Genomic DNA, 14,452 nt, shown 5'->3' on the forward strand with positions numbered 1-14,452 from the left:
GGATGAAACGAATATCTAACGAGGATGTCATGAACAGAGCAAACACAAAAAGAGAAATAATGTATGAGATCATGAAAAGGCAACGTAACTTCATTGGACATGTGATTAGGAAAGAGGAGTTAGAATGCATGATAATTATGGGAAAGATTGAAGGGAAGAAAGCAAGAGGAAGACAAAGACAAATGATGATGGAGACAGCAGCCAGAATGAATTGATCCACTTGACCCGAAACGGGAATGTGTGGGCCATGGCAGTCAAAGCTCAAACTGGGCACGGCACCTGATGTTGTTAGAAACATAGAAACGTAGAAACATAGAAAATAGTTGCAGGAGCAGGCCATTTGGCCCTTCGAGCCTGCACCGCCATTCAGTATGATCATGGCTGATCATCCAACTCAAAACCCTGTACCTGCCTTCCCTTCATACCCACTGATCCCTTTAGCCACAAGGGCCATATCTAACTCCCTCTTTTCATTGCAATACATCCTATTGATTGCAGCTTTTTCCCAACATCAGCCTCTCCTTGCTTGCAGTACCGCTGCACACTGCCTGTGTTTGTAAACCATCTACTTCAGAGTACCGTCACCCTGGTTCTCATCCTCCTGCCAAATTAGTTTAAACCCTTTAAAGAAAGCACAGCAGTGCCTCTATTTCCAAGGAGTTTGCGAAAATTTGGCATGGCATTTATAACTTTGACTAACTTCTATAGATGTGTGGTGGAGAGTATATTGAATGGCTGCATCACAGCCTGGTATGGAAATGCCAATGCCCTTGAACCGTAAATCCAACAAAAAGCTGTGGATACGGCCCAGTCTATCAACGGGCAAAGCCCCTCCACACCATTGATCACATCTACATGGAGCGTTGTCACAGGAAAGCAGCATTCATCATCAAGGACCCCCACCATCCAGGTCATGCTCTTTTCTTGCTAATTGGTTGTGATTAAGTTGTCCCTTGATTAAGCTTGGATTAAATTAGGGGATTGCTGGGCAGCATGGCTCAAAAGTCTGGAATGTCCTATTCTGTGCTATCTTTTGATAACTAAGTAAATACCTTGATATATACAGTACTTCTATAGACTCTGTGTCCATTTCCTGAGTAAATACAGATGCAGAAAAAATCCATTTAAGATCTCTTTCATCTCTCTTGGCACCGTGGATGGATTACCATTCTGATCTTCCAGAGGAACAATTTTATCCCTTGCAATCCTTTTGCTTTTAACATACCTGTAGAATCCCTTATGATTCTCCTTGACCTTGTCTGCTCGGTCAAACTCATGACACCTTTTAGCCCTCTTAGCTTCTCTCTTCAGTGTTCTCTTGGATTTTCTATACCCCATAAGCATTGGTTTAAGATGGCACTGCTAACTGGTTAAAGTGACAACGTGCTGATGGCCAGTGAAACAAAGAAAGCAACTAAATACTTTATTATTCATACTTGTCACTGCAAACAGTAACCTGTGGCTTCCCTATCCAAGTTGAGCTGAATCGCCTGTACGATCTAGCATTTTTGCAGTGTAACTAGAGTCTTTCTTGGGAAGGATGGTTGCAGCAGTTCCAGGAAGGAGTTGGAGACAATTCAGATAGACCTGAGGCAAGGCGAAGCAAGATGAGGGAAAATGCAAGGTTTGCTCAATCTAAGAGCCAAGCTGAATTGGAAAGGATCAGGTAATTAGACACAGCAGAGACAAGGCAAGGCAAGGAAAATTCCAAGGTTTGTTCGATTTAAGAGCTGAGGCGAATTGGAAAGGTCGGGTACTGGCCATATCAAGCCGGGGCCCATGGACAAGGAATGACCTGAGGTTTGGATGTGCAGATTGAAGTGGCTGGTGGGGGTGCCGGGATTGGATGTGAGAAACGGACTGATTCGGTTTGCTGTTCCACGGTGTTTGTTCGTTTCTGAGCTGGACTGAGGCTGTGGCCTGCTGGAACGACTGACTGCGGTGATTCCTGGCATTGGCAACTTCAGTTCTCAATGCTGTTTGCCTGCTTTTATTGTTTGCACGATTTGATTTTTTTTCTCTCTCTCCCTCACACTGGGTGTTTGGATGGTCTTTTGTTTTTCACAAACACGAGAAAATCTGCAGATGCTGGAAAAACAAAGCATCACTCACAAAATGCTGGAGGAACTCAGGAGGCCATGCAGCGTCTATAAAAAAGAGGTCTGTATATGATTCCTGTAATGATTTTTTTTTCCTTGCAGTTTCTTAACTCCATCCACAAAGATATGGCATTCTCTGACGTTATGTCAGCTCTTTCTAAGTATATAATTCTATCTCTTGCCAACAGAGCCACACTACCACCGATGTCTTCCTGTCTGTCCTTTCTATACAAAGTATATCCTTTGATGTTAACCTTCTAACTATGACTTTCTTTCAGCCATGACTCAGTGATGCCCACAACAGTATATAGAATTATCTCTAATTGCACAACGAGTTAGTCCTGCATGAGGGCTCCTAATTGCTTTTGCATCTCTGATTTCTGAACTTGCTCTCCATTTGGAAAATAGTTGACACTGTTATTCCTTCTATCAAAATACATGAACATACACTTGCCTACACTATATTCCATCTGCCACTTATTTGCACATTCTCCTAAATCTTTTTAAGTCATTCTGCTGACTCCCTGCTTCCTCAACACTACATGGCCCTCCACCTACCTTTGAATTGTCTGAAAACTTGGCAGGACCTCCAGTGAGGCACGAGGCAAGATGGCAGCACAGCACTGAGCGCTGACATACAACCCTCCTTTTTTCAAGTTCTTTAGGGCTCATAGACGGCCTTAGTACAAGGTTGAGTTGGAGAAAGATGTAACTAAAGATATGACCTCAAAAAAAGATTCAAATTCAACCAGGAAACAAGATGCCAGCAGCAGACGACACCAAGTTAGCGACACATCCGAGGAAATAGCTATGCTAATTAAGCAAACAATGGCAATGGAGGTGGAATCGCTGCAAGGAATGGTAGCCCACATGCTAAAGGAGTTGCTGGAAAAGGCTCTCGACCCCATACAGAAGCATATGGCAGAGAATGGCAACATTCTCCAGTCGTTAAAGGAGCAAACGGATATTCATGCTAAAAAATTTAGCACTGTCTTCAACAAAATAAACAACATTCAGGTTTACTTACGCAAGAATGAGAAAGTTACTAACTCCTGTCTCACGGGGGTGACTGAGATATGGAAGAAGCTAAACAGCTTAGAGGACAGATCCAGGAGAAACAATGTGCAGCTGGTCAACTTACCGACAGGCACTGAGGGTGACGATCCAAGATGCTGCCTTATTGGATTCCAGCGCTCAAGAATTCCCACAGCACTCCATTGGAGATCAATAGAGCCCATAGGATCTTTTCCAACAAGACCACGGACCATGGTTTTTAGGCTTCTACAGTACACTGACCGGCAGGCGAGGAAGCCAAACCTACTCTCCCTGATGGCACCCAGCTACAGTTCTTCTCTGACTACATCCCCTGCATGATGCAGGAACGGCAGGGATACAAGGAGATCCGTGCTAAGCTTCAACAGAAGGGGATCGACTCGTTCCTCATTTTCCCCAGCGATTTTGAGAGTGAATATCAAGGGCATGAAGATGGCGTTTAACTCGGCAGAGGAAGCGAAAGAAGCTCTGAAATCATCGGTGCTGGGAGATATGGAAGAAGACCCTGAGTAAAGTCCACATGCCCCTCAGGAGGAGATGGAACGACATTAAGAGCTCGGACTAGCCTGTATGCGCAATCTAACAGGCACGGGCAAGTTAACATTCTAGGTGTGAAGTTTTCTGGCTATTCTTTTATCGGAAAGTCATTCGTTGCACTTTTGGATTTAGTTAATTAGGGGGGCCAATTTGTTTCTGAGTACTGCAGGTCAGAGTTTTAAGATAATGCCTCAGTTAATTTGTTAGTACAAGGATAACATGGTAAGGTGATATAAGTCCGCCTAGATTTATACTTATCTTTTACTTTCTAAGGTGATATTCAATATACCCAAATGTCTTACTTCATCAAGAATGAAGCTGAAAAACAGCAGTTTGTTCTGAATAACTTTAGAATGTATGTTTCCAGTAGGCTTGTTTACGTTCCTGGGCACCAGATAGGACGTCACTGGTGCCATTACTAAGCGACGGTCTATTAAAGAGACAGTTTCTCTCAAGAGGCTGTTGGGGTCTTGATTATGTGTTATACTGTATTTGAGACGGGAATGGTTTCAATCATATAGGTTAACGGGTTTGTCCGGGTTTTTTTTCTTGTCTCTTTGATATGATTGTCTATGAGAACTGCTTTGCCTTTCTAATTTGTTGGTGCTAGAGGGGTGTGGTTAATGTCAGTGTTCAGTGTCTGATATTGCTAAGTGACACTCACAGATGTTACAAAGTAAAGGGTTGAATGTGAGGGGTGATGGGAGGTGGGGTGGGAAGGGGGTAACTCAAGGCTCCACCACCAACTTACAATAACAGATCCAGGGGAAGATGAGCAACACAGATAAATTAGAAAATCTTACTATTGTATCATTTAATGTTAGAGGATTAAACTCTCCCTACAAGTGTTCAAAGGTTTTAGATTTCTTACGTAGAAAGAAAATAGATATCGTGCTGTTACAGTAAACACATCTTAAACCTAATGACATTCCCAGGGTTCAAAACCCCTTGTGGCATCAGCTGATGGTACTCGTGTGAAAGGAGTTATGATATTAATGAGACGTAATATTAATGTATCAATTGAAAGGACTGGCCCCGACAATAAAGGACGTCTAGCTTTTTGCTGTAAAAAAGTAAAAAAGGTAAAAAAGTTGCATTCGTTAGCCTATATGCCCCAACTATATTCGAGGTTGAATTTTTTCCCTCAATTACCTCACAGTTACTGAAGTTAAGTGACTACCAACTATATGTTGGTTCGGACATGAACGCTTTGGTAAACATTAACCTCGATAAATCTTCCTCAACTATATCGAGCTGTCAAGAATCTGCTTCCAAAGCACTTAACCTTTTTCTAATGGATTTGAGTTTAACGGATGTGTGGAGGGTGCATAATCCATCTGCTAAAGACTATACCTTCTTCTCCACAAGACATAAAACTTTCTCTCAGATAGATTACATTCTTATATCCTCTGGTCTACTGCCTTTAGCACACTCAATAGAATTTTTGCCCAGACATCTATCTGATCACAACCCAGTCATATCTACTCTTAATAGAGGCAAAATTAAAAATAAGGCTACTAGGTGGAGGTTTAACACCACCCTTCTAAAAAATGACGAATTTCTATCACAACTGAGAACAAAACTGACAGAATTTATAAATTTAAATAAAAGTAATGTCTCAGATGTGACAGTGATTAGGGCCTCCATCAAGGGTTTCTTACGAAATAACGCTATATGGTTCAGTTCCCATCTACGTAAGAGCCGGCTTCAAAAGATTTCCACCCTAGAAGAAGAATGTAAGGTTTTGGAGAATGATCTCAAAAGGAGATACAGCATAACAAAAGAAAACAAGCAGAATTAAATGATTTATTAAGAAGCAGGGCAGAATATATGATCCATATAACCAAACATAAGTATTATGCAGAAGGCAGCAGACCGAGCCATTTTTTAGCACTAATGCTCAAACAACAGGAAGCTAAAAGGTCTATACCAGCTATCAGATGTGCTATACGTGGAGCAGTATCTTCAGCAGAGGAAATAAACGAGTTATTCAAGAATTACTTTAAAGAACTGTATACAAGTGGCTCAGTTCCTTCTGAGAATGACTTCACAGATTTTTTTAGTGGATTAGACCTCCCTACGTTGTCATTAGAGGACACCAAAACTCTAGATTCTCCTATTACACTGGATGAGCTACTTAAATCAGTCAAAGCTACAAATAAGGGCCATACACCAGGCATAGATGGCATACCTGTGGAACTTTACTAGGCACTTTGGGATTTTCTTGGACCAGTAAGGTTAGAAACATTAAATTATGCTTTGGAAATGGCACTTTCCATAGAGATCTAAACACAGCCCTGATCACAGTTATACCCAAGCCCGGTAAGGACCCCTTGGAGTGTGCCAATTATCGTCCAATCTCCTTGATAGATGCCGACCTCAAGATATTTTCCAAAGTCTTAGCCAGTAGACTTGAGACAGTAGTTGGGAAAATAATTAGCCCAGATCATACGGGTTTTATCAGGGGGTGTCTCACATCTGATAATATTTGCCGGCCCTTACACATACTGAGTGCAACACATAAAATCCCGCCTGCCTGTGGCCTGCTATTTCTAGATGCTGAAAAAGCGTTCGATCGCCTTGAATGGCCATATCTTTGGAGAGTTCTAAAAGAATTTAAATTCAGCGATAAATTTATCAATATGATTCAAACACTGTATGCTAATCCTTCAGCCTGGGAATGTGTGGGAGGAGGTTTCTCAGAGTTATTTGACATAGGACGGGGCACACGACAAGGGGACCCTTTGTCTCCTTTAATTTTTACTATATCTATTGAACCACTTGCACATTTAATTAGAAACTTTCCTCAGATCTCCCCTATTACAATAGGTACAATTCCCATTCGTTATCACTTTACGCGGACGACACGCTAGTTTATATGACAAATGTTCAACAAACTCTCCCCTATGTTTTAAAAACACTGGAGCAATTTGGATTTCTTTCAGGATACAAAGTTAATTTGTCAAAATCAGCACTGATGCTGCTGAATACAGATAAAAGTAAGGTGTCTCTTCCTCCCCAGATTAAGGTTGCAAATGAAGTCCTCTACTTAGGTATTAAAGTTAATACCTCCCTATCATCTGTGGCTAAAACAAATTACTCGTTAATTTTGAAAAAAAGAGAAGAAGATATTAATAGATGGAGACACCTGCCAGCATAAGTCCCGGCCCATATATCAGTCATTAAAATGAACGTCTTACCCCGCATTAATTTTATTAGCTCAATGATTCCTCTTGCACCTCCAGCAGGATTTTGGCAAAAACTGGACTCCTTACTACGATGCTATGTTTGGAATGGTAAACGGCCCAATATAAAGTGGTCAGCTCTACAATTCAAAAAGTCAGATGGGGGATTGGCATGTCCAAATTTTATACTGTATCACTGGGCATTTGTATTAAAAAGTCTTAGCTATTGGATGGAGGAGGATAAAGTTTTGTCATGGAAAAATATAGAACAAGAGCTAATAGCACCAATAAGGTTGAAAGATTTTCTCCTTATAGGTATGTCTACCAAAAGATGTGATTTGTATTACGGTCCAATTTTAACCCATATGCTACAAGTGTTCAGAGCAGCAGAAAAATTCCTAAAATTTAAAAGCTTATGGTGCAAATCATCTCCATTATGGAACAATAATCGTTTTCTATCTGGTGGGAAACCGCTACTTCATTTTTGCACCTATCACAATAATTATCTATATTAGGAAATATTCTGGATAGCCTCTCCTTTGTTAAATATGTAAGGGGGTTTCGATTTTTATGTTACTGCGGAGGCTAATTAAAATGGCGTCTTTGTTATGTTAATCTGGGGAATGCGGCTTTGTTGTGTTAAACACTGAGAAAGTTTGCGCTAACAGTTTGTTTTTGCTTTAGAGTCTGATAAGAGAGTGGTATTAACCAATTGGGATAGTTGTTATGGTTTTGGTGTATTTGAAGATACTGTATGCGCGGGGTTTTGGGGCAGAAGGCGGGAGAGCGAGACAGAGGATGGACGAGATGCTGTGTGTCCGCTCACGGGGTCGGACCCCGAGCGGGACGTTCGGCAAGGAGACGGAGACGGACTCGTGTGGAGCGTCTGGTCGACCACCGTTGTTGGTCCCAGGCGGCCGGTCGAGGTGGTCCGAGGGGGTCGCAGGGTGAAGAAGAAGGTCCTTGAGCTCCAATGGTTTTTGTGTACGAAGAGATTGAACTTTGATAAGTGTGGCGCCTTTTATTTTCCTTTTATATTTTATTCTCTTTTAATTTTATAGTTCCAGTCTGGGGAAGCACATTCCCAGCAATGTACCAATGAACTTCCGAAAGGAAAAGACCCTCTTCCTGAAGGCTTAGAGGGGCCACGCCCCAGGGTGTCGCTATGGATAGAGGGAAGCGATGCTAAAGCTATCCTCGACCCCGGGGCACAGATCAAGTTGTTGTACAGTTCGTTTTACAACCGGTGTCTGAAGCATTTATCCTTGACAACCGCAAGGGCACCGGAGACTTTGGGTACTAGTGGCAGTAGTTATCCAGAAGATGATGATTGGTTAATGACCCTGGAAGTCATGGAGGCATTTTCTGGGCACCCAGCGTGTCGAGTTGCTTCTGAGGACGTGTGTAGCAGCCTTGAGCCAGTACGGAATTTAAATGAGACCCAGCGGTGGTACGCCTTGCGGAAAGTAGCTAAGGGTGAGACCCTCTTAGTAGATGCTCCGAACTACCACGAGGGAGGGGAGTTGACCGCTGAAGACACCTCAGTGAGAGAGAGGTTGCGGCAACTGGACCCTAGCGGCATGGGAGATGAAGGCAGCGTGTGTGTGGATTATGCGATGTGGTTTAATGTGCTGCATCTGAGGGGTGGATGTTGCCAGATCCTGAGGAGTGCGGCTGTTGAGCTGAAGATGGCCTTTACTAGTTCCCTAGGGTTCTTCCGATCCGAAAAGATGCCCAAGGGCATATCCGGAGCCACTGCATCCTTCACGCGGGGCATGAGGAAGACCATGGGGGAATTGAAGGTGTGTGGAGTTTTGACGTATGTGGATGACCGCCTAGAGCTTGGATTCGCCTGGGGGGACTATGAGGCGAGGCGAGTTGCTGAGTCCGGACGACCGAAGCGAAGTGTCAAATGTGGAGGAGTTTTTGGCCGGAGGAGTTTGGTGCAATGTGAGGAAAATGACCCGACATACCAGTTGAACTTCCTGGTGTTGGAACAGATGGTGGCGGACCGGGGGATGGAAACCCAGGTCGTCAATCTGAATGAGACACAGGGAAGAGAGGGGATTTGCACCGCACTGCGGTCATGTACTGATGAATTAATCCAGCGAGAAGAAACAATGACCCACCTTGGAAGGGATCAGCAGAAACTCAAGACGTCCATTCAGAACAGATTGGAAGATTTACAAGTTGGGGAAGATCAAGGAAGTGTTCTGACTAAGTTCGATAGAAAACCGAGAGCCCAGGGAGGGGAGTTTGACTACACTCCCGAGGAGGTGAAGAAATGGAGGACAGATCTTGGAAAAGGGAGGCGGACGCTTGAAAGGAACCTGAAGGTGACTATCGCGAGTTTAAATGAAATGGAAAAACTGAAAGTTGACCTGGAAGACGCCCTGAGGAAGAAACAACCGGAGGCTGAATATTCTTTAACTGCTGCTTTTCAGGTCAAGGTGGAAGAAGCTGGTGGGGTAACTGCGTCCCAGATTGAGATGGCCAGGAACCCTGAGTCCAGAACTGCGGAGGCTGTGGCGAGAGTTCCCGAAGAAGCTGACGTCTCGACTGCAGGTGGCTGAAGGGGTAGCCCCGGCTAAATGTTTCAGTTTGGAGAAACTCAGACAGCAGCTACCGACCGAGGGAATGAGGAAGGATACGGGTTCGAAGGATGATGTGCTGCACATGTGGTACATGCTGTCTTTCGCTAACTTCCTCGTGATTGAGGAAGAGACTTTTGGCCCTTCTCCCACTGAGTCAGGTGTAGTGGGGAGGGCTAGCTGTGGGCAGTCTGGGTTACAGCAGGATCAGGAAGGAGGAGAGGCGGGGCCCCGGACACTGGATTGGGGGCTCCGAGCTGTAGTGGTGGCTAGAGGGAGAGAGGAGTTGGCAAGCAGGCCCGAGGTATCCCTAGTAGTGTCTGAGCCTTTTGGGTTTAGGTGAGGGGGTACGGAGGTCTCAGAGGGTTAAGAAGCTCCCAGATAGGTTGGCCTATGTAGCGCCCGTGGGATGGGAGTAAGGTCCACTGTTTGGGGAGCACTGTCACTGTGTGTATCTGTGTATGTGTGTGTTGTGTGTCTGTAGGACTGGGTGGCAAGTTATTTATAAGTCATGAGGACATGACTTTATTTGGTGGGGGGAGAGTGTAAGGGGGTTTCAATTTTTATGTTACTGCGGAGGCTAATTAAAATGGTGTCTTTGTTATGTTAATCTGGGGAATGCGGCTTTGTTGTGTTAAACACTGAGAAAGTTTGCGCTAACAGTTTGTTTTTGCTTTAGAGTCTGATAAGAGAGTGGTATTAACCAATTGGGATAGTTGTTATGGTTTTGGTGTATTTGAAGATACTGTATGCGCGGGGTTTTGGGGCAGAAGGCGGGAGAGCGAGACAGAGGATGGATGAGGTGCTGTGAGTCCGCTAACAGGGTCAGACCCCGAGCGGGACATTCGGCGAGGAGACGGAGACGGACTCGTGTGGAGCGTCTGGTCGACCACCGTTGCTGGTCCCAGGTGGCCGGTCGAGGTGGTCCGAGGGGGTCGCAGGGTGAAGAAGAAGGTCCTTGAGCTCCAATGGTTTTTGTGCACGAAGAGATTGAACTTTGATAAGTGTGGCGCCTTTTATTTTCCTTTTATATTTTATTCTCTTTTAATTATATAGTTCCAGTAATATCTATAAACTGTAAATCATTTAATTGCATCTGGTGTATTGTCTGTTATTTGGGCGGGGTGGGGTACCTCACACAGCATCCACACAAACGAATTATCCAGTTTGGCGGGGCCGAGGCTGTTTCCCTAGACGACAGTGAGCCGAGCGACCCTGAGGGTGGCCGGGGGGGGCGGGGGCTACAAATAATAACGGTGAACAATTTTAGCAACACACATCAAAGTTGCTGGTGAGCGCAGCAGGCCAGGCAGTATCTCTAGGAAGAGGTACAGTCGACGTTTCAGGCCGAGACCCTTCGTCAGGACTAACTGAAGGAAGAGTTAATAAGAGATTTGAAAGTGGGAGGGGGAGATCCAAAATGATAGGAGAAGACAGGAGGGGGAGGGATGGACAGGTGATTGGCAAAGGGGATATGAGAGGATCACGGGACAGGAGGCCCAGGGAGAAAGACGGGAGTGGAGGGGGTACCCAGAGGATGGGCAAGGGGTATAGTCAGAGGGACAGAGGGAGGAAAAGGAGAGTGAGAGAAAGAATGTGTGTATAAAAATAGATAACGGATGGGGTACGAGGGGGAGGTGGGGCATTAGCGGAAGTTAGAGAAGTCAATGTTCATGCCATCAGGTTGGAGGCTACCCAGACGGAATATAAGGTGTTGTTCCTCCAACCTGAGTGTGGCTTCATCTTTACAGTAGAGGAGGCCGTGGATAGACATGTCAGAATGGGCATGGGATGTGGAATTAAAATGTGTGGCCACTGGGAGATCCTGCTTTCTCTGGCGGACAGAGCATAGGTGTTCAGCAAAGCGGTCTCCCAGTCTGCATCGGGTCTCGCCAATATATAAAAGGCCACATCGGGAGCGCCGGACACAGTATATCACCCCAGCGGACTCACAGGTGAAGGGTTGCCTCACCTGGAAGGACTGTCTGGGGCCCTGAATGGTGGTAAGGGAGGAAGTGTAAGGGCATGTGTAGCACTTGTTCCGCTTACAAGGATAAGTGCCAGGAGGGAGATCAGTGGGGAGGGATGGGGGGGGATGAATGGATAAGGGAGTCGCGTAGAGAGCGATCCCTGCGGAATGCAGAGAGAGGGGGGGAGGGAAAGATGTGCTTAGTGGTGGGATCCCGTTGGAAGTGGCGGAAGTTATGGAGAATATTATGTTGGACCCGGAGGCTGGTGGGGTGATAGGTGAGGACCAGGGGAACCCTATTCCTAGTGGGGTGGCGGGAGGATGGAGTGAGAGCAGATGTGCGTGAAATGGGGGAGATGTGTTTGAGAGCAGAGTTGATGGTGGAGGAAGGGAAGCCCCTTTCTTTAAGAAAGGAGGACATCTCCCTCGTCAAGGAATGAAAAGCCTCATCCTGAGAGCAGATGTGGCAGAGACGGAGGAATTGCGAGAAAGGGATGGCATCCTGTCTCTTGCAAAAATGCCATCCCCTTCTCGCAATTCCTCCGTCTCTGCCGCATCTGCTCTCAGGATGAGGCTTTTCATTCCTTGACGAAGGAGGTGTCCTCCTTTTTTAAAGAAAGGGGCTTCCCTTCTTCCACCATCAACTCTGCTCTCAGTCGCATCTCCCCCATTTCACGCACATCTGCTCTCACTCCATCCTCCCGCCACCCCACTAGGAATAGGGTTCCCCTGGTCCTCACCTACCACCCCACCAGCCTCCGGGTCCAACATATTATTCTCCGTAACTTCTGCCACCTCCAATGGGATCCCACCACTAAACACATCTTTCCCTCCCCCCCCCGCTTTCCACAGGGATCACTCCCTATTCGACTCCCTTGTCCACTCGTCCCCCCCATCCCTCCCCACTGATCTCCCTCCTGGCACTTATCCTTGTAAGCGGAACAAGTGCTACACATGCCCTTACACTTCCTCCCTTACCACCATTCAGGGCCCCAGACAGTCCTTCCAGGTGAGGCGACACTTCACCTGTGAGTCGGTTGAGGTGATATACTGTGTCCGGTGCTCCCAATGTGGCCTTCTATATATTGGCAAGACCCGACGCAGACTGGGAGACTGCTTTGCTGAACACCTACGCTCTGTCCGCCAGAGAAAGCAGGATCTCCCAGTGGCCACACATTTTAATTCCACATCCCATTCCCATTCTGACATGTCTATCCACGGCCTCCTCCACTGTAAAGATGAAGCCACACTCAGGTTGGAGGAACAACACCTTATATTCCGTCTGGGTAGCCTTCAACCTGATGGCATGAACATTGACTTCTCTAACTTCCGCTAATGCCCCACCTCCCCCTCGTACCCCATCCACTATTATATTTATACACATGTTCTTTCTCTCACTCTCCTTTTTCTCCCTCTGTCCCTCTCACTGTACCCCTTGCCCATCCTCTGGGTTCCCCCCACCTTGTCTTTCTCCCTGGGCCTTCTGTCCCATGATCCTCTCATATCCCCTTTGCCAATCACCTGTCTAGCTCTTGGCTCCATCCCTCCCCCTCCTGTCTTCTCTTATCATTTTGGATCTCCCCCTCCCCCTCCCACTTTCAAATCTCTTACTAACTCTTCCTTCAGTTAGTCCTGACGATGGGTTTCGGCCTGAAATGTTGACTGTCCCTCTTCCTAGAGATGCTGCCTGGCCTGCTGCGTTCACCAGCAACTTTGATGTGTGTTGCTTGAATTTTCAGCATCTGCAGAATTCCTGTTGTTTGCGGTGAACAATTTTAAACTGAATTAAACAATAATTGGCACATATCGAAGAAGAATTAACCATTTTCAGAACTCGTGGCCAATCTTCATTAACAAAAGTCATATTAAGTTCTCTCTCCCAATCTTGTTTAATCTTTAGTGAGAGATTATCTTTTTGTAGTAAAAATAAATTATAAATTCTACCAGTGGAGCCTCTCGCTAAGGGATTCATATTCAAAATAGTGTCCAACAAATCAGATTCTTGCATATATGGAAACGTAGAAACATACTTTTGTAAAACAAGTCTAACCTGTAAATATTGCAAGAAATGTGTATGAGAGAGAGAATATTTACTAAATAACTCTTCAAAAGACTTCAATCGACCATCACTAAATAAATCTGCAAAAGAACAAATCTCCTTATTTCTCCATAAAAGAAAGATGGGATCAGTAATTGAAGGTTTAAATAGCAAATTTCAAAATACAGGACTGGACAATTTAAATAGTTTAAGATTAAAAGAGTTGCGAAACTGAAACCAAATCTGTAAGGACTGTTTAATAACAGGGTAGAAATTTAAATTGGAAATTTTAGCAATTTGTAAAGGTAATAGTGAAGATAAATAAAATTGATTAATATAATTTAAATTCCAAATCAATCCAAGCTGGTTTTTGGTTCTTATCAAGCCAATATAACCAGAAACATAATTGTTGAATATTAACAGCCCAATAATACAATCTTAAATTAGGTAGCGCGAGTCCACCATCTTTTTTAGATTTTTGTAAATGAAACGTATTAACTCTTGGTTTTTTATTATTCCAAATAAAGGACGAAATAGTAAAATCAATTTGATCAAAAAATTTTTTGGTTAGAAAGATAGGTATATTTTGAAAAATATATAAAAATCTAGGTAAAATCATCATTTCCACGGCATGAATACAACCTATTAAAGAAAGTGTAAGAGGATTCTATCTAGAAAATAATTGTTTCATAGAGTCCAATAAAGGAACTACATTAGCTTTATAAAGATCCTTATTTTTTTTGTAATGATAATACCCAAATATTTAAAAGAATTCACAATTCTAAATGGAATATATAAAAACAGGATCATTTCAAGGGAACAATTCACTTTTATTTAAATTAAGTTTATATCCTGAAAATTTTCCAAAATCATTTAATAATTCCAAAAAATTAGGAATAGATTCTTCAGGATTCGAGATATAAACCAAAAGATCTTCTGCATAAAGAGAAATCTTATGTATGGTCCTATTTATAGAAATA

At 44.2% G+C, this 14,452-nt stretch overlaps 1 protein-coding gene across 15 annotated transcripts in view; it reads left to right on the forward strand.

The window, feature by feature from the left end:
- LOC140195221 (uncharacterized) overlaps positions 1-14,452 on the forward strand; it is a 276,914-nt gene that overhangs the window by 123,684 nt on the left and 138,778 nt on the right. For 14 of the 15 annotated variants that reach the window (XM_072253210.1, XM_072253212.1, XM_072253206.1 and 11 more), the window contains one exon: positions 2,086-2,160. The exons of the other annotated variant lie outside the window; for it this stretch is intronic. In XM_072253210.1, the coding sequence (XP_072109311.1) occupies positions 2,086-2,160 (75 nt within the window). The remainder of the gene's footprint in view (positions 1-2,085; positions 2,161-14,452) is intronic. 15 annotated transcript variants of the gene reach the window in all.

Source organism: Mobula birostris, chromosome 3 (assembly GCF_030028105.1).
Source record: "Mobula birostris isolate sMobBir1 chromosome 3, sMobBir1.hap1, whole genome shotgun sequence".
In the NCBI taxonomy this organism is placed as follows: Eukaryota; Metazoa; Chordata; class Chondrichthyes; order Myliobatiformes; family Myliobatidae; genus Mobula; species Mobula birostris.